Genomic DNA, 19934 nt, shown 5'->3' on the forward strand with positions numbered 1-19934 from the left:
TTGTGATAATCTATATTCATAAGTATTTCTTTAGAAAATTAATTAGTTCCATCGGACTTACTAAAAACAAATGTTAGTCAGCCCGCAAGACTTTTAACCTATGATAGACTGACGGGCATATGTTAATTTCAAGGCCTGACCATGGTTCGAGGAAAGTGAGGCTGGGATGATTTGCTTGATGTTGATATAGAATGAACATTACTTTATATATATATATATATATATATATATATATATATATATATATATATATATATATATTTCTTAAAGTTTAAACTCACAAATAACAATTTTCACATATTTCTGTAACAATTGATTGGAAATGGTAATAGATGATGTTTGATAATGATCATATTTTCAAAACAGAAATCTGTTTTGAAATGTAGATTAATAAATCAAACATTTTTGAAATAGTAAAACTAGTTAAAATTGTTTAAAGTGTTGGAATTTGCACATTCTACAGATTGCTCAATATTTATATCTCTATTTTAGGAAGGGAGTAGCATATTAATGGCCTGTCAGACAGAAGCACATAGAAAACACAGTATTAAGGTCCAAGTGGCTGGAAAGAATAAAGAGAACGATCAAATTTAATGTTTACAGACAATATATTTTGTCAGTGAATTAATTCCCTGAACAGCTATTGTTTATTCATGATTTTGTTACAATTAAAAAAAACCAACCCGCAACAACAATAAAATGTTTTAGATAAAATAGAAAATTTAATACAAATCAGTTCCCTCCTGTTTGTATTTTTTAAATTAAGTTACTTTTTACAATTGGGCAGATTGTTAATGGCCAGTTTACTCTCCAGGGCTGCAAGTTAATCTCCAACCACGGGTTCGTAGCATTGGTACACAATTTAATGACAGAGATGACTTCCCAGCTCCACAAGTACCCCAGCACCAGTTGCTGTCCTGGATTTGTCGAGTGGGGGAGAGTCAACAGAGGAAGTAGGGAGTGAGGTTGCCTCACTGCATGAACCATCTAGTGGCTGTGCCAGTTCAGATTATTCTCATATCCATATTATTAAGTGGGGACTTGATGTGGGCAAAGTGGGAATCCGTTGAAAACCATGTTCACAACAAACATGAGGGACACAATGAGCTATTCCCATCTTGTCCCCATGGCACGCTTTACGGTGACGAACGAAAGAAGTGGATAAAACCAGGTAGAACCAGCTGTTAAATTTTTAGATCACCTGAGTTTACTCGGATGACCTATTGGAATTGGTATGCGGCTTTTGTCGTTCGTCATGCGTTAACAATTGAACATTTTTAACTTCTTGATGATTACCATTCCAATTCTTTTCAAATTTGGGATGTATCATTTTCTGGACAAGGTGGACATTAATTGTAAATTTAAGGATTCCTGCACCCCTGGGGCCTTAGGGGCAGGGCAAAAACTGTCCAAATTTGACTAATTTTCTTTATACTCACAAGTGTGTGAGAAAAACTAAATGCATAGTAATGGAGAACAGGAAGGCATCTACCAAAATTGTAACTTTCATGATCGCCAGGGTAGGGGTTCTGACTCCAGGACAGGACCAAATTCGGTATATATAGAGTTTATGTGTGAAGCATTTAAAAGACATCATCTTTCATACTATTGATATTAAATTGCTAATAAACAGATATCTAGAATGATTGGTTAGCCTTTTACCAAAGTTGTAAATTTGATGATCCCTAGGTCAGGGGTTCAGTCCCTAAGGTGGGGCCAATATGCCCATATAGTGAAAATGTATTAAATCTAGAGAAATCTTCTCCTCTACTCCCATACATGTTTGAGAAAAACTTAATACATGATTTTGATGTCCATGAAAATCTCTATCTAATTTGTGAAATTTATGACTCCTGGCTCAGTGGTTTCAGGCCCTTTGGACACACAGTGAAAATGTATCAAATCTTAGAAAATCTTCTTCTCTACTTACATACAGAACTGAGAAAAACTAAATGCATGATTATGATGTCCATAAAGCTCTCTATCTATATTGTGAAGTTCATGGCTCCTAGGTCATGAGTTCAAGCACCCTGTATGAGCTATGATCCTTAGGTGACCCGTTAAGGCCTGTGGGCCTCTTGTTCTTTGTATAGGTCTTTCTCTTATTTTCTATATGTATTTCTTTTTCCTAAATCGTTTTGCTGCTTGTTGATATTTCCAGGTACTATATTTATATTACATATATTATCTATTACACATATATTATACATATGTATTGTAGGTAAAAGGAAAATGCTTGAATAGGTGCTGAATGCTCCTACTCCTTACGTTATTCATAATAAAGTACTGGTTAAATCAAATACTTTATTATACATTGTTATAACTGACCCGTCACCAACGGAGAGGGTGTACATAGGCAGAGCACCTGCTGCCCAATCTTATTTACTATATACATGAAGGCAATGCTGTTCCAATCAATAAACAAACTGTACATGTCAGATTCTTCTGAATATCGAGAAGCATGCATCAATATCAAAGAATAGCGTAATAGGATTTCAAAACTTTAATTTATATGGAGACTTTCTATTTAGGCATGATTCAGTACACAACTTCCACTATCATACAAAAGAACGAAATACATGTATTGTTTACCTTTATCTTATTAAGGCTTCAAAATTCCAATTTTTAAATGTTTCTAGTTACCTTTTATCCACCCGTGTAAGCATGAGTAAATGTCTAAAATCATTAACCGATCATGTAACATAACATCCGCGTTTTAAATAGGTATGTGCTGATATCAATTGTCTTTACGTTTGGTGTTTATCACGAAAACCACGTATCATATGTCTTTTTAATGCAATACACAATGCATATATAAGAGCTAGCTTTCTCGTCGTTCAGGTAGGAAGTCTTAACCATTTCTATCTCTGACTATTTGTTGAGATCATTTCAGTACGATCTAATATGTACAGGTATGTTGTAATAGCGTTATACTCAATCAAATGTTTACACAACTTTTCATTTCTAAATCGTCAATATAATCGTATATAATCAATTCATTCAATTTCACCAATTTCTTGATGCAAATCAACTGAAAAACATGTATCTGATGAAAAAATGTCGCCCGTTTTAATAAAAAGAAATACCTAGTTCTATGCAGTATTTGATCTCCTGTCGTGTCTCATTATTTTCATCATGATCAAATTAATTAGGAAATCACATTTTCGGAAACTGAATTTTAGGTGACGGTCTTATGATAAATTGACGTTAAAATCTCACTCTTCTAGTTGTTGGATATCATAAACTGTAATGATTACCATATTGTGTGACCACCCTGTCTTTATTACAGGTTTATCCGATTATCACTATTTGGCCACCCTGTTGATTTATTGAGGACGTTTTCTCTTACATTGTATCACTTATCTATCTGACCACTCTATTCATTTGTTGCAGGTTTTTGTCTGACCACTCTATACATTTATTACAGGTTTTTTTTGTTATCCCTGTTTCTCACAGTGCAGTTCACTGCTACACTATCTGACACACCACATCAGATCGTGACCAAATACAAAAACTATCACACAATATGCACTGGCCTGGGATACAGAGACAAACCTTGTGCAAACAGGGGTGGGTGAACTTGAATAAGTTTATTAATTCTTTTATTTTGATACCTGTATATTTAATCATTAAGGAACCTGATTTATGAAAGTTTAGTATTACTGATAATGTCTTATTCTGTCTTTGTTGTATTTTGTACTCTGTTGTAGGTGTTGTCGCATTCCAAGCCTTGCTTCAGAAACACATATCTAATCTTGGAAAATCCCAGCCGGTTATATTTGACACATTGAAGCTAAATGAAGGATCAGGATATGACGTAAAAACAGGAAAATTTACTGCTCCGGAGGATGGGGTGTACTCCTTTAGCTGGAATGTTCTGGTTAACTCGGGAAAAGAGTTTCATACGGAGATTGTAAAGAATGGTGATGTCGTTGCAAAGAATTACGCTGATGGTACAATAGTGAAGAGTGGCTATCACCTGACGAGCTCGTCCACGGTCAACATCAAAATGAAGAAAAGAGAACAGGTGTGGATAAGAGCACACCACAATCACAGACGATACATGCACGGCGAGTTTTAGTCATATTTTTCTGGCTTTAAACTGTAGTCATTAAGTTTAATTCGACAATAAAGGTATGCGAATCACTTGGAAATAAATTGCCTTTTTTCTTTTGATCACTGTGTTGCAGCTAAAATGGCATGCTTTACATTAAAACGTTTTGGAGGTTAAAGCTGACATAAACTAATATATATAGTAGAATTCTATGTGTCCGCCATATTTCACTGCTTATCCACCATATTAGTTGGACGTTCTATTGCTATATGTTTCAGGGTTCGCAGGGTATATAAGGGCACGAGTTTTGCTACGCTTCACTTCACGTCAGTGTCTTCGATTTACCTGTGCGGGTAGCTTCGACAGGTAACACGTACATCTCCGATACGTAATTGTTATCTTTTAGCATCCGAGTGATATTCACATTATCACATTATCATATTATTAAATAGATGGGCGAACCTTCTGTCACGAGTGCGCATGAAAACATACATACATGTTGTAAGTAAATACCTGCAGTGTATCAATGTGTTTTATGAGATGATGTGGAAAATATAACACCATATGTATGCAAACATTGATATATATACACATAATATACATTTTTAATTTTTGAAAATAACTGACTGTCTACGCATTAATGAAGAATACAAATACTTTGCAACCTGGAGAGGATAATTTGAAATTAGCATGTATAATACATCCATATCTAACCTTAACGGGACTGATTCACGATTTCCCCCCAAATTTTGTTTTTCACTTTTAATGATAAAAATCTAATGTGTAATGTGTTTAAAAGATTTCACATAAAAATTAAGGTGATACATCATCACAGGAGCTGATTTTAGAAAGTATATTATTTGTTATGTAAACAAAGGTTATGGTATGTTATTGTTTACGAAATTTTCAAAAGGAATGGATATCGATCCAAGTTTATTATATCTTTCACATTTCAAGCATTTGTGGGGTACATGTAAAAGTTAAAATTTGTGACTATGCAAAATGAAGATGCTTTATATTACAAATTCAATATTTCACTTGTTTGTTTGTATACATAAAAAGACTCGAGTCTTTGTTTACATAACACAGATTTAAGGCTAAATATTGCTTTTATTCTTGCATTCAGAAGGTCAAAATTTTGGCTGTAAACATTAAATGAGTTATGTTTTTAATGTTTACGATCAAAAATGAAAAACATTTTTATGAAAAATCGTGAACCAATCCCTTTAAGGTAATTCCCCATACCATGTCAAATAACGTTATTCACGAGTCACAAACGCCATCACACATTCGACGAACCCGATGACATTTTGGTGAATTTTGTAGACCGTATTAGGACTGATTCTCTTCTATACATTATGAGGACGTCCTCACTAAACAGTTTGCATCGTCCAGAGAGAGAGAGAGAGAGAGAGAGAGAGAGAGAGAGAGAGAGAGAGATGTGTCTGACAATATAGATAATTCATGTTGCTTTTGTTGTAGGGTCATTCTGCTGATCTTCTTGTTGTTAGGTCTTGTACAGCGCAGATTTGTTTGTGACATCAGATTATATTATATTACGTCTGATAGCCGCCGTTTGGACACTCGTGAAAACCTCGAGAAACATCCAACTTTCCTCTTTATTTTTCAATATTTTTTGTGTAACAGGTTAGGAAAAAATGCAACGGACCAAACGGGATTCGAACCAGGGCTCCTAATCCCGACTGCCCGCTACACACACACACACACACACACACACACACACACACACACACACACACACACACACACACACACACACACACACACACACACACACACTCTCTCTCTCTCTCTCTCTCTCTCTATATATATATATATCGTCCACTTACCTTTAGCTTATACTTTGTCTCTTTTTTATTTTATTTTTCTCTGTATAAAATATGAATGTATATCTGATGTACCGGTATGTGCACAAATAAGATATAGGGCTCACGGCGGGTGTGACCGGTCGACAGGGAATGCTTACTCTTCCTAGGCATCTGATCCCACCTCTGGTAAATCCAGGGGTCCGTGTTTTCCCAACTATCTCCTTTGTATTGCATATAGGAGTTAGGAGATTTATCACTGTTCGTTATTTTTACCTTTCATTTTTATAAGAACTGTCAACCAACTATGTCCTACCTTCATATATTATTATTTCATTCTTTTCTCTGATGTTTTATTCAAACTATTAATCAACTTTGTTTAATTCTTATCAGAACCGTTACCCAATTTGATCCCCCTTATCTATAACATTTTCTTCTCTTCTCTTATGATTAAACATTTCTATTTTCCAATCTTTTTTCTAGTATATTAACTACATTCTGTCATAACTGACCTGTGACCAATGGAGAGGACGTGTATAGGCATTGTACTTGATGCTCAATCCTATTTATGTATGTATTTAATGTATACATGAATGAAATACTATTCCGATCAATAATCAAATTGTGTTGCTATACGTCAGCCACTTTTGACGATCTAGAAGCATGTCTCGAAGATAAGATAGTTTAATAAAATTTCAAAACTGCTTTATTTATATCGAAACATCAGATTTATGCATTATTCAATATGCAAGAGTTTCTACTATCATACAAAACACAATCACAAGAAACCGCCTGGCAATTAATGATAGTACGTGTAATTTCTACATTAATTCGACTAAGGCTTCAAAAACATTCCAATGTCTGAATTTTTACCGAAGGTCTTTTATTCACACATGTATGCACGGGTTCATGTCTATTATTATTTAAATATCACGTATCACAACATCCGTGTTTTAAATAAGTATGTGCTTATATCGATTATCTTTACGTTTAGTGTTTATCACGAAAACCACGTATCATATGTCTTTTTAATGCAGTACACAATGTATATATAAGTGCTAGCTTTTTCTTCGTTAAGGTAAGAAATCTTGACCATTTCTATCTCTGGATATTTGTTGACATCATTTTATTACGATAGAATATGTACAGGTAAGTAGTAATAACGTTAAACTCAGTCCTCTATTTACACAACTTTCGATTTTTAAACCGCTAATATAATCGTATATAATCAATTCATTCAATCTCACCAATTTGTCCAAGCAATTCAACTGGGAAAAAAATGCTTCTGATGAAAAAATTTCTTTGTTTTGAAAAAATACGTAGTTACATGTAGTATTCAAACTTCCGTCGTATATTATAATTTCCCCCATCATCAGATGGATTAGGATATATTGTTTTTATGAACTGAATTTCATGTAAAGGATTTAAGTTGAAGTCACTTAAAATCTCCCTATTCTAGTTGTTGGATATCACGAATTGAGGTGTCTGACAAGTCTCTTCATTTTTCCAGGTTTGTTTTGTATTATCACTTTTTGTCTGACCACTCTGTTTATTTATTACTGAGTTTTGTTCTGTTATCATAATTTATCTGACCAGTCTCTTCATTTTTTCCAGGATTGTTTTGTCTATTATCATTATTTGTTCATTTATTGCAGATTTTTCCTATTGTCACTATTTCTCACCGTGCAGTTCACTGCCACACTATCTGACACACCCCAACAGATCGTGACCAAATACAAAAACTATCACACAATATGCAATGGGCTGGGATACAAAGAAAAATCTTGTGGAAACAAAGGTGAGTGAATTTAGGTAACTTTACATAACATTTTAGGATTAATGAACCTGATTTGTGAAAGATAGGTATTATCTATAATGGCGTATAATATTTCCTTTGTTGTACAATATACTCTGTTGTAGGTGTTGTCGCATTCCAAGCCCTGCTAAAGAATTCAATATCAAATCTTGGACAACATAATTCGGTTAAATTTGACACAGTGAAGCTAAATGAAGGATCCGGATATGACGTAAAAACGGGAAAATTTACTGCTCCGGAGGATGGGATGTACTCCTTTAGCTGGAATGTTCGAATTTACTCGGGAAAGGAGTTTCATACAGAGATTGTTAAGAATGGTAACGTTGTTGCTTATAATTACGCTGATGGAAACATGGTGAAAAGTGGTTATTACCTGACAAGCTCATCCACGGTCAACATCAAAATGAAGAAAAGAGAACAAGTGTGGATCAGAACACACTACAAAGGACAGTACCTACATGGTGGTTATTTTTCATATTTTTCTGGTTTTAAATTGTAGCCATTCAATCCAATTTGACAATAAATATATGCGTTTCCCTGTTGCCTTTTGTTCGTTTATAGTAATTTTATTGCAGTTGAAATGACATCACTGTTCGTTATCCTCACCTTTCATAGTTCACATTTCTGTAAGTCGATAGTTGTATTGTAAAGTGTCAAACAGGAAAATTACAATTTCTTAACATGAATTAAATGTGAAAGATACATTGGCGGTGTCTGTTTTGGAAGAAATACATATACATGTATGTCACGCACGACAATGCTGTTTCTGTACGGTAAGCTTCTAATCTAAGAAATAATAACAAAACAAGCACAAAGGAAAGGTAACGTTTTCAATGTAAAACTTATACGGTAACAATTTTGATGCACCAGATGCGCATTTCGACAAATAATGTCTCTTCAATGATGCTCAACCGAAATGTTTGAAATCCGAAATAACAATGAAGTTTTAGAGCTATTATAGGGAAAAACAGTGTGCCAAAAAAGTGGAGTCAAATTCGTCTAAGGATAAGAGCTCTGCGTGAGGGAGATAATCCTCAATTTTGAAATGAATTTCTTAAATTCATCACGGCAATTAAATATACATCCGTATTTTCAAGCTAGTAAATAAGTACTTAGCTACTGGGCTGTAGAGACCCTCGGGGACTAACAGTCCACCAGCAGAGGCCTCGACCAGGACTGCTGTGAAGGAGAAACTTTAGATGCAATGCGCAAAACAATAAACGAGAACTGATGTCAATCTGATGTATATTCTGAAAAATCAAAGAATAGTCAATTTGAAACCTTGAAACGTTTTCCAAAAATCAACAGCATCAAAACTTGCACCACTTTACAACACCATTCCTCACAATAAAGTAAAGGCTTGGTTTTTACATCATAGACATCTGTTTCCTTAATTAGTTGCAGAACTGTAGCTCTTTGAAAAAATATTTGGACGGATGAGAGCTTCAGATCCACCCCTTGTAAAAACCTTTTACAATTTACGATTTATGGCGCACAAAAACATGTGCACGTTTAGGTCTGATATCGTTGTATTTTTGCATTGCCATCTCAAATTCAATACCAGACAATTCCATATTTTCCTATTATATTTGTGTCCAAACATACCTTCAAACATTTATTAAATCCCCATAGGCTACCTAACATGGCTACGTCAACAAAGGAAATCATTTGAAGCTGTGAGTTTTAGGGATATCAAAACCATACTGGAGTTCCTTATTAACATCAACTACTTTGTCTTTGGTGTTTAGTTTTTCCAACAGTATGTTGTAATGTCCATGGTCACAAATTGTGCTTCTTTATTTTCTGACATGGTATCGTATTATGATAAGATATTGATCCTGCATTAACGCTAACAGCCGGGAACATAAGATAACTTTTTTCTCATTAAAACCTCATTGCTTCAATAATGAACAAACAATCTCTATTCTTCAGAAGGGCATGTACTATTTCATTTTTCTGTGGTTTTATTCTTTTACTAGAAAATGTTTAAAATTGAATTCAACACATCAGTCATCTTTAAAAACTATTTAAATAGTACCCATCCCCATTCAAACATAAATCGTGATTAAAAATGTACTAAATATGGTTATAATCAATATCTTAAGTTTTGTTGTTTGTATGAATGAATTAGATTAGGGGCTGTTACGAAAGTTTAAAAACAATTCTTATGCGAGAGCATACAAGTTTATAATGGAGAGTAAAGTTTATACAACTCGTTTACGAATTGACTGGGTACCGGTTAAATAGCCTTCATTGTCTGTATGACGAAATATGATGGGTAGATAAAGGTGAAGATAACGAACAGTGATCCGTCTCATAACTCCTATAAGCAATACAAAATAGATAGTTGGGCAAACACGGACCCTGGATATAATAGAGATGGGATCATGTGCCTAGGAGGAGTAGGTACATATTGTATCCCCTGTCGACTGGTCACACCCGCCGTGAGCCCTATATGCTGATCAGGTAAACAGAGTTATCCGTAGTTCTTGTATAGTTATTATGAATATCCCAAGCGAAAGGTCATGCGAACGTGACTATCTGTGGAGTTACGTCAGAGCCTAGTGTGACGATCTATGTTTGCGATTCATAGGATCTGATTTTAACCATATTGATTTTATATATACATTTTAATATCATCATCTTAAGAACATGTTCCTTTAACTATTTTATATGTACATGTAACACTATCCTGTTGAGGACAGGTTTCTTTTAAGAAAAAGTTTGTAATATTAACGTCTGACTAAATCCTGTAGTTACTCAATGTGCAATAACATGAACTCGAAAAACATTCTGTATGTTATATACACTCTAGATAACTGAATAATGAAAATGCTCCCCGTGATTTACAGACCCTGATGCACACTAATACACAATCTATAACGACCAAAGAATTTTAGAAACGCTGACTTTAAATGAGATTGTTGGAACCCCTGCACCATGAACTTGTTTTTAGTAGCCTGCTTCAATTTAAAAACGGACCATAAGCAGAACAAGCTTTTGGATATCGACTTAGTTGAGAGATATAAACAACATATGCAGTTGATAATGGAGTATTACAACATAAATATAGGAGGTTGACGATGCAGAAGATGAAATCATCCCGTTTGTCATAAAGTTGAGTTCATATCTACATCCAATGAAATATCTAAGTATGAAGCAGACGTGGACGACTCAGTGATGTCTTTCATTTCATATGGGGCCCATGTTGGAACCTGGGTTATCTCTGGCAGGCGAGAGAGATTGTCTTCAGTACTTTGGCCCACGGGTGTTGGCACCCCGGAAGAGCCGGGGACATTCTTAGTACACTGATTTTATTTACGGATAACTCCGTTTTTCTGATCATGATATAGGGCTCACGGCGAGTGTAGCCGGTCGACAGGGGATGCTTACTCCTCCTAGGCACCGGATCCCACCTCTTGTATATCCAAGGGTCCGTGTTTACCCAACTCTGTTTTGTTATTGCTTATAAGAGGTATCAGATTGATCACAGTTCATTATCTTTACCTTTCATGAAAGAGAGACATTTTTATGCCTCCGATGGGATTTGAACCCGGTTTCTGGCACACTTGTTTAGCACTCTATCAATCGAGCTAAAGGTTTAACCCACTAGCCAGAGCTAGTAGGAATTCCATATCACTCAGACTACCACATCGATTCGAAAAGAGGTGAAGATAACGAACAGTGATTAATCTCATAACTCCTTTAACGTCGTTCCACACCCCTGTGACGTCATAGGATTTTGCAAAGTCAATGATTTAATGATAGGAACATAAATATTGTTGGAATCTTTTTCAATAGTTATTGTAAAAAATCTTGTTAGCCATAAAATATTTCAAAATTTTTAGTTATATTTGAATAGTGAATGATATGTTTCAAAATATTGAATCCAAGGACAATAACTCTGTTTTCATTCAATTATTTATCAAGTCCATAATGCGATAGATTTCCTTTATTTTTGACAACCATTTTACCAAGGTGATAAGGAATCATTATCTGTGTCTTTTCATGAAATTACGTAAAATTTTAATCCCGAGTGATTTTAAATAGCTCAGCTGTATGGTGACAGACTTAAGTTTTTGATGGGGATATACATAATCTGGAAGCTATATATTTGAAATTATTAAGGAAAGGTATGGATTTTTTTCCACGAATAACTATAACAGATGTAACTCTACTAATATAAACAGAAAAAATGATATGTAAACCATGCTATAAGGAAAATGCGTCCACATTTGTTTTTTTTTTTTTAACATTTTGGGGAATAACGCTAATTCAATAATTTTGCACATATTATTATAAAACTTGATGAACATATTGAAAATAACATGCATTTTAGTTATTGACATGTTTCCCGATAAATAAATGCAATTCAAAAAATATTTTGTTGTTTTTATATTAAAATAACAACCAATAATTGTTTCCAATGATTTTCATAAAAATCTACATCGGGGTATATGACTTTAGTGGTGTATGTAATGAAAATTAATATGGAAACCCTTAACTGTTTTGCCTTTTTTCATTACTTTGAATGTTAATTTATTGATTCCAAACAAAAAATATGCTACCTAAACCCCAAAAATCCAGGACTAAGGACCCACCTTAAGTAATTATAAAAAGTTGGTCAATCATGGACCCTGGATATGTACCAAATATGATATCTGGCTCCTGGATCAAGAAACTGTGTTAAACTTAAAGATTGTCTTAATTAAATCAATAAAGTTGCACTTAAATCTTAAGACTGGCCTTAAAGTGAATAGCAAAAAATCACTTACAGTTAAGATTGATATTTTGTCATAAATTTTAAGACTGCCTTAGAACTGTCTTAACTTTCTAGGACTGTCGCTTAGTTCGTTCAAAATGGCCGCACTGATTGCATTTTTTAGGCGAGAAAGAAAAGATCAGCGTAATGTCCGTCGTTGAAGACGTCTACCCCGACCAAGAAGTGGACAAGTCATTTGTTTTTTTAAAAAAAAAAATAGTCGTCGGTAGATCGAAACACAGGCTCTAGACGTTGATAAACATAATTACATGTATAATGAAAAATGTTCTGTAAGCAAACTATTCATGTGAAAAGTTTATTTACAGGAAAAAAGTCAAGTCCCTGTGATCGAAAAATAGCACCGGTAACCCGGAAAAATTTAGAGCGGGCGTATTCAAATAGGCATAAATATGACTTATGTGCGTTGATAGCCCGATTGTCCGTTTCACTAACTGATCGTAGTTCGTAAAGCAGATGTAAAAGTGAAAATAGCACGTACACGTACGACCGTTTCAATAAAAGTTACGACTACAGAAGCCCATGTATTTACCTGATTGAGTTTGTTGACAATGTGGAGGAAGAAAAAAACATTACTTACGTCTACATTATTATACATCAGTGTATTTTTCTCTACACCAAAAGATGAAGATAAGCCGACTATTTTCGTTACAATATATGTACCTCTGCCGTGTGATCGCTTCTGTGCTACGATCTGCGCTAGGGATAATAGTATTCAAACTATTCAACGGCGGTATCGATTTTCCGCACAATTCGGCATTGTGACGTCAAATACAAAGCCCTGCGGCATATTCAACGTAGCAACTCAAGCAACTCTTCCCAACATATATAAAGGAACGATCTGCTTCGTTGTCGGAAGAGGAATTATTCTGCTTTGGTATAATAGAATATCTATCCAATGGGTAGGGGGCGATAGCGTGTTTATTGTCAGCCGAAAGAGAAACTAACCTCCCCCGGCTCTGCTTCTGTTCTTCGGTTGTTGCTGATTGATATGGGTTTTATTCATTTTACCGTGTCATTTTAATGAATGGTCGAAAGATTTTAAAATATAATTCTACCCTCTTTTCTGCGGTTCGTTGTAAACAGATACGATCGTCGGTTTTGGGTAATACGCTTCTAGTGCATGCCGTAAATGGTTTATATAGTAATGCAGTAGTTCCTATTAGTAAGAATATTCATGATATCAATTAAACTATATTCAGAAGTAAATTTTGATAACAAAAGAGTCTAGATTTTTTTTCCATTTCGTTGTACATATCTATGAAATTCATGACATAAGCACGAGATGTTGTGAAAACACGGATAATCAAAGAAGATACACCCAAAACACAGAAGAATCACGAACATTTTTTTAAAGTCACGGATACCAAAGCTACGGAAACTCGCTATATATATTGTTTTTATTGAGGAATTTATATGAAATATGGATTAAAATAAAATATATTACTTGTATAATGAAATAAATACAGTCTCAAGTTCAGTCCGCATGTTCATAGTGTGATGAAACAATTAAAGTGACGTCACAATGCATGGAGAATGTAAATGGTGATGTGCGCAGCTTTATACACAGACGTGCACAATTTCGAATTGGGTCTGTCGTCATTAAGTTTTTTATTTCTTATATCCTTAAGACAATCTTAGTTAGGATTTCCTTAAGTTCATTTTGTGGTTCATTAAAGTTAGCAATCTTAGCTAAGTTAAAATTTTAATTTAAAGTCAAAAATTTGACTTAACTTTAAGACAGTTTCATGATCCCGGGGTCAGGTGCCTTGGATGAGTAAGCATCCCCTGTCGACCGGACATACTCGCCATGAGCCCTATATCTTGATCAGGTAAACGGAGAAAAAGGTAGTCAAAATAACTGTGCTATGAACGGCCTAACAATATGAGAAGTTATTCATAATAACAACCATTTATTGAATTATTAATTTTGATTCTGAATGCTTATTTTGGTTTTTGATTCTGAATACTCATTTTAATTTTGAATATTGATAATCATTTTAGCATATTTTGTTTCTCTCTACTATGCAATAAACAACTGCAACCTTTTCATTGTATTCGCTTCTGCTATTTTATATTTTGAAGTGCAACTAGAAAAGATTTTTTCAATGACCATATTTTTGTCGGTCCAGTGAAGTGAAAAACAAGGAAAAATTCTGGATGCATAGAATGAAGTCATTCAGCCTTAATGACATTAACAAACGCGATAACTTCACCAGAATGAATGTGGCCTAGCTTCCCCTAGTTATTACCCAGTGTCTTTTACACTTTCTTTTTGCCATTAAATTTATCTCTATACACCATCATCATTAGCAGTCAATTTATGTTAAAATCGTATCATTCATTATTATTAGTATTCATTACATCCATGTTTAATCACCTAATTATTATGTTTCAAGTTATTGATTTGCTCCAATACCAGATTTTATTGAATTATTATTCTATTTGATGTTTTTATTTTTCAGCACAGTACATAACATCTCCAGGTACGAACTACTCATTATCAACCGCCATTACAACAAGTTAACATACTATCTAATTACACTGATTAGTTCATCTATTCTTTGTTTTGATATTTAGTTTTTAAAATTAGTTCAATTCTTTCGTATTGCACCACATTACACTCGGTCATTTCAATATTTAGACGTTTTCTTTGTTATCAACTTTTGTAGTTTAGTCTTAGTGTCAGTTTGCATTTTCATTCCGTTTCCATTTCTATGAACATTTTGTACCTTCCTGAAGAAGAAACAGGTCGTCCCGAAAAACTGATCCCATCGCTGGTATATCCAGAGGTCCATGTTTTCCCAACTCTTGATTTTGTATTGCTTATGGGAGTTATGAGATTGATAACTGGTCGGTATATCCACCTTTCATATTTTCGAGTATGCTTTGGGGCTTGACCGGAGTTGTACTCAAAACAAACATGGCTGAGTTTGAGTATGAGTACGGTAAAAGTTTTATAACTTACAGGCGTGATTCATATTTAGCGAGAGGTCAGAGTCCGAGATTCATTTTCACTGACGATTACGTGACAGTATTTTCTCCAGTATCTAAGGGTGAATTTGTCATGGGAGTGTAATTATATCTTAAAAAAGAAAGAAAAACTACAAAAGCAAATACAGTTTTGGCTTTATATTCATACTTTTGCAACATACATATTTTACGTTTTCAGTGGGGTTTTTTAATTACAGAAAAGATATCGCATATTGTTTTTTGTCACCACCATTTCTTTTTCAAGGAAAATATGTAGTGTCAGCTTAGCATATGACTTTTCAAAAAGGAATGACTGGGGTCATCACGGTTTGATTCCCCACACTATTCAACAGGGCATAGGAGCCTTGCAAGCTTGTGATGTGAGCATGGGTGCAGTTGGCAACTCCATTTTGCTGGACAATAATTTTAATGATCAATTCTATTGCTCCGCTTCCCAATTGTTGGTTGATATAGCAAAGAGCTTTGGGCTTGAATAGCTCTGTTGGAGGCTGCAAATTACCCCCATCCGGTGTAAACAACCAATTAGTGAGCTGTTGTTCTGGATATCCTGCGTCTGATACATCACTCCACTCAGCCGTGATGATGTCCTATTAAAATAAGTTAATTTTTTTAGCCTGTTCAAAGGTAGCAATTGATGAAAAATACCTACCGAAATGTTGTATACTATATAAATCAATTCTATTGAAGAAACATCTATAAACACGGCTGAATACAGTGATCGGGGAGGGCGCGCCGGAGACATTTTCCAAATTATGAAAAACATATCACTTAAACGGCAACATTTACAAAAGGATAGCTACATGAGATGTTGAGAAATTGCAAGAATCAAGGATTCATGATTCCTTTAACTTATTCATGTAAAGTATGTTTCATATTTTGATATAATTCAATTTTACTTGTAACACGCAATTTGATTGGTTGAGCATACTAAGAAACAGTTTATATTATATATTGTAATTTCATATGGGAACACGGTCCCTTTACAACTGTACATGGCATTACTTTTTTTCTTTTTATTTAAGATTGCAACACTGTTAAATTGTTAAGCCTTCTATGAAATTGATAATCAACGGAATCAAACGTACACAATGACATACTTTGTGTTAGACATTTTTTCCATGATTTCAAACAAAACGTATATTTTCTTACAAGACACTATCGTTAAAACAATCAAAACAAACTCTGATACAACAATAGCATATGCAAAATAATGGTATATCAATTATTTTCAAATTTTGCTGTTTCATTAAAACATATTTTCACCGGGGGTTGCTTAGTCCGCCTATTGAAGCATAACATGCGCCATGTCTTCCAAAATATACCAAATGACGTCACGCCACATCGATTACCATATATGTGGCTATATGTGATATTGCGTATATATTGTACTATGTCGGGTTTAAATGGTGATAATGGTACATGCTATCATAAGATTTAATGTAAATGAACAATTCTATATTTAAAAAGATCGCAAATAATGTTGCATTTTCTGGCAGGCCAAAATGATATATTTTGTGTGTTTTCCTGGTCTTCTCTGTCTGTGTGACGTCAAAGTTCACATTGCACTGCGATATAACGTTAGCAGGGGATGCTTATTCCTCTTAGATTCAAATATTATGAGCTACCGCGACCGATATCATGCATTTGAATCATCTTATTTGCATATAATCGCAATAATTAACCCCAAATCACTTGCGAACTCCGTTAACTTGAAATTAAACAGACAACTTAAATAAAATTCATAATGCAAATGATAAATAAAAATCAAGCAACACTAACAGTACTGCATCCTCGTAAGATGTAAAAAAAAATCTGAAGGTTTAATTACGAAACAAAGGTATGACCAGTAGCAATAAGAATGATAACTTACCTCTTTCATGTCTTTTTTTCCCTTTTTTTCCATCTTGTCTTTTCTTCCCCTTTTCCTATCTATAAAGCACCAATGCGTCTGTTGTCTTTTTCCAAAGGCTTCAGAAATCGTTTTATTTATACATTAAATTCTGAACAAACACCGCCCATTTTAATTAAAGGCGGGACCTTCTCTATTGTTAATCTCTAATCGATTGATAGCGCTTTCCTCGATTCATCCCAAACTATGAATCCGCCCAGCGATAGGTTGCGCACGATGTGTTTACTAACCATGGAAAATCTACGGTAATTTAAGCAAAATTTATCGAACTTAATACGTGATTGATGTGACCGTTTATCTATGCTAAAGATGAGGACTGTTCAGATAGTGCGCGGTCATTACTATTATCTTTTCTTATAGCAGTCAAATCAGAGTCTCAGCAAAAAGCTATGATTCCCATTGCTGGACTAGAAATACTTGCTGAATATATAAACTTTCTTATAAGCGTGGATCAAACACAAAGGGGGATACACAATGCTCAGGTCGCATATTTCACTTTATCTGCGCCACGACTACATTTAGTGCCCTTAGTTATCACAGAAGCAATTTCCACGTATATCGACAAAACTTTTTGAGGAACATATACATGCAAATAAAGATTCTTTTATTATGTGTCACTTTACAATTGCGTTTTGTCATTTTTCTATGAATTAAGTCCAAGTAATTTTGTAACGGTCAGTGCATGTATATATAACAAAAATGAATTTAAAACTTGAAAGTTATATGTGCATTAAATGTACTTGATATAATGAGTATCACTTTACTTCGGTCACAATGTGATGGAATATACATAAATCAGATTGAAAGCGTTATACAGTAAATAAGATTGTGAGCACGGCACATAAACTGTGAATTGAATGTGCAATATTCCAGTTGTTTTGGGTATGCATACAATGTACATGTACACGTGTACGAGATTTGAAGGACATATGTATGAACATCATACTATCATACCTCAAGCATTTTCTTGACAATTAATTCCATTTTTGACAAAGTAGCGGAAAAATTTAATAGGCACTTTCTTGAAACTTTATAACCATGAAAACAATAATTGTTTTGTAATAGAGCCATAAAATCTAAACAGTACACGAATTGTAAATTTGTATTTAACTAAATGCCTAACTTAAAGTGATACTTAAACCCCTAACTTGAAGTGATCTACTTACTTCAATTCATGCTTTATTGAAAGAAACACTCTTCTGTATTACCCCACATCCATTTATATTTTATCTAATTATGCCATGACTTATTCCTTTAAAAATGATTTCAACAACGATGTTAATGGTTGGACGACGATTAAATGCTCAACTGTATAGTATTTAAGGTAAGGCCTTCGTGTAATAGGTGTTTCGCAATTATTATTTTCCTTTTGAATGTCTTAAACAAGTCCAATCTAATTAGAAAGCCCATGAAAAGTATAAGCCGCACCTTTCCTTACAAATATACAGGGTACCGTACATGTAGCTTGTAGGATATACTCCCCAAAATTCAACAAACAAATTTTGAAACCAGGAAATATGATGTCATATGTTATTCACTTGTGCACCTAAACACATCATATCAGGTCATATTTTGTTTTTTAATATCTTAAAATCAAATTTGTTTGCATATCAACTTCTCTTCAAGATGCTTTATCTCCTAGGTATTATCTCCTAGGTATACAGAAATCCATTATGTTATCGCAATTGCCTGAATTAGAGTGTGCCCTGTAGTATCTTTAACATATATAACTTTGTAAGATTTTATAAAATAATCTTTGCTACCATGGAAACATTGATATACACCAGATACCATTTAGCAATCAAGAACAACAAAACACAAAATAACGTACTAAATAAATTCTGAAATGTTTTTTGACAGGCCAATGAGCTGGGATTATGTTCTTGGTATTTTGTTGCTGCTCCACTCTTGAAAAAAGGTTCTTTGTTTGTTAAAGCTATTAAAACATGTTTTTATACACACAATATCAATCTCAAGTGCAATGAACCCTCACTCGTTTCGCCCGGTGTAATGAATGGAAGGAAAAAATAACGTACAGTGATCAATCTCATAACTCCCACAAGGAATATAAAATAGAGAGTTGGGCAAACACGGACCTCTGGACATATCAGAGGTGGGATCGGGTTCCCAGGAGGAGGAAGCATCCCTGTCGACCAGCCACACCCGCCATGATCACCCTGTCTTGATCGGGTAAACGGGGGACTCCGTACTGAAAATCTGTGTCAAGAACGGCCTAACAATCGGTATGAAACAGGGCAAACAGCATTTGAACCAATGATATATTGTATGGGCAAACTACATCATTTTAACGACCATAGTATTTGCTAAATGCTGACGTTAAACGAAGCTGTTAAAATCCCTGTAACTTGTTTGTCAGTAGCTTGCCTCAATTGAAAAAGTGATCATACATATAACAAGCTCGAATATTTCCTTTTTTCATTTTTGTTGATGAAGCAACTGTCTATGGTGTTAAAAAGTCTAGTCTTTAATTGATCGTGAGGAATGATCGTGTAGTGTCGAAAAGTCATGCGTTTTGAAGGTTTTTATTTGTTTTG

The 19934-nt window shown here is 34.4% G+C and overlaps 3 protein-coding genes across 3 annotated transcripts; 2 read left to right on the forward strand and 1 right to left on the reverse strand.

Annotated features, from left to right (window-relative positions):
- Nucleotides 1–2845: 2845 nt before the first annotated feature.
- Nucleotides 2846–5727, forward strand: LOC125676337 (complement C1q tumor necrosis factor-related protein 3-like). The gene is made up of 3 exons (XM_056158472.1): nt 2846–2912; nt 3428–3570; nt 3711–5727. Exons 1-3 carry the CDS (start codon nt 2905–2907, stop codon nt 4079–4081), a joined length of 522 nt encoding a protein of 173 aa, XP_056014447.1. The 5' UTR covers nt 2846–2904; the 3' UTR covers nt 4082–5727.
- Nucleotides 5728–6501: 774 nt separating this feature from the next.
- Nucleotides 6502–8235, forward strand: LOC125675402 (complement C1q tumor necrosis factor-related protein 3-like). Its single transcript, XM_048913036.2, has 3 exons — nt 6502–7029; nt 7536–7678; nt 7801–8235. The coding sequence occupies exons 1-3, from the start codon at nt 7022–7024 to the stop codon at nt 8193–8195; spliced, it is 546 nt and encodes a 181-aa protein (XP_048768993.2). The 5' UTR covers nt 6502–7021; the 3' UTR covers nt 8196–8235.
- Nucleotides 8236–15593: 7358 nt separating this feature from the next.
- LOC125675405 (uncharacterized) lies at nt 15594–17606 on the reverse strand. The gene is made up of 2 exons (XM_048913040.2): nt 17341–17606; nt 15594–16057 (listed from the first exon to the last, which is right to left on the reverse strand). The coding sequence occupies exons 1-2, from the start codon at nt 17371–17373 to the stop codon at nt 15749–15751; spliced, it is 342 nt and encodes a 113-aa protein (XP_048768997.2). The 5' UTR covers nt 17374–17606; the 3' UTR covers nt 15594–15748.
- Between the last annotated feature and the right edge of the window lie 2328 nt (nt 17607–19934).

Source organism: Ostrea edulis, chromosome 3 (assembly GCF_947568905.1).
Source record: "Ostrea edulis chromosome 3, xbOstEdul1.1, whole genome shotgun sequence".
In the NCBI taxonomy this organism is placed as follows: Eukaryota; Metazoa; Mollusca; class Bivalvia; order Ostreida; family Ostreidae; genus Ostrea; species Ostrea edulis.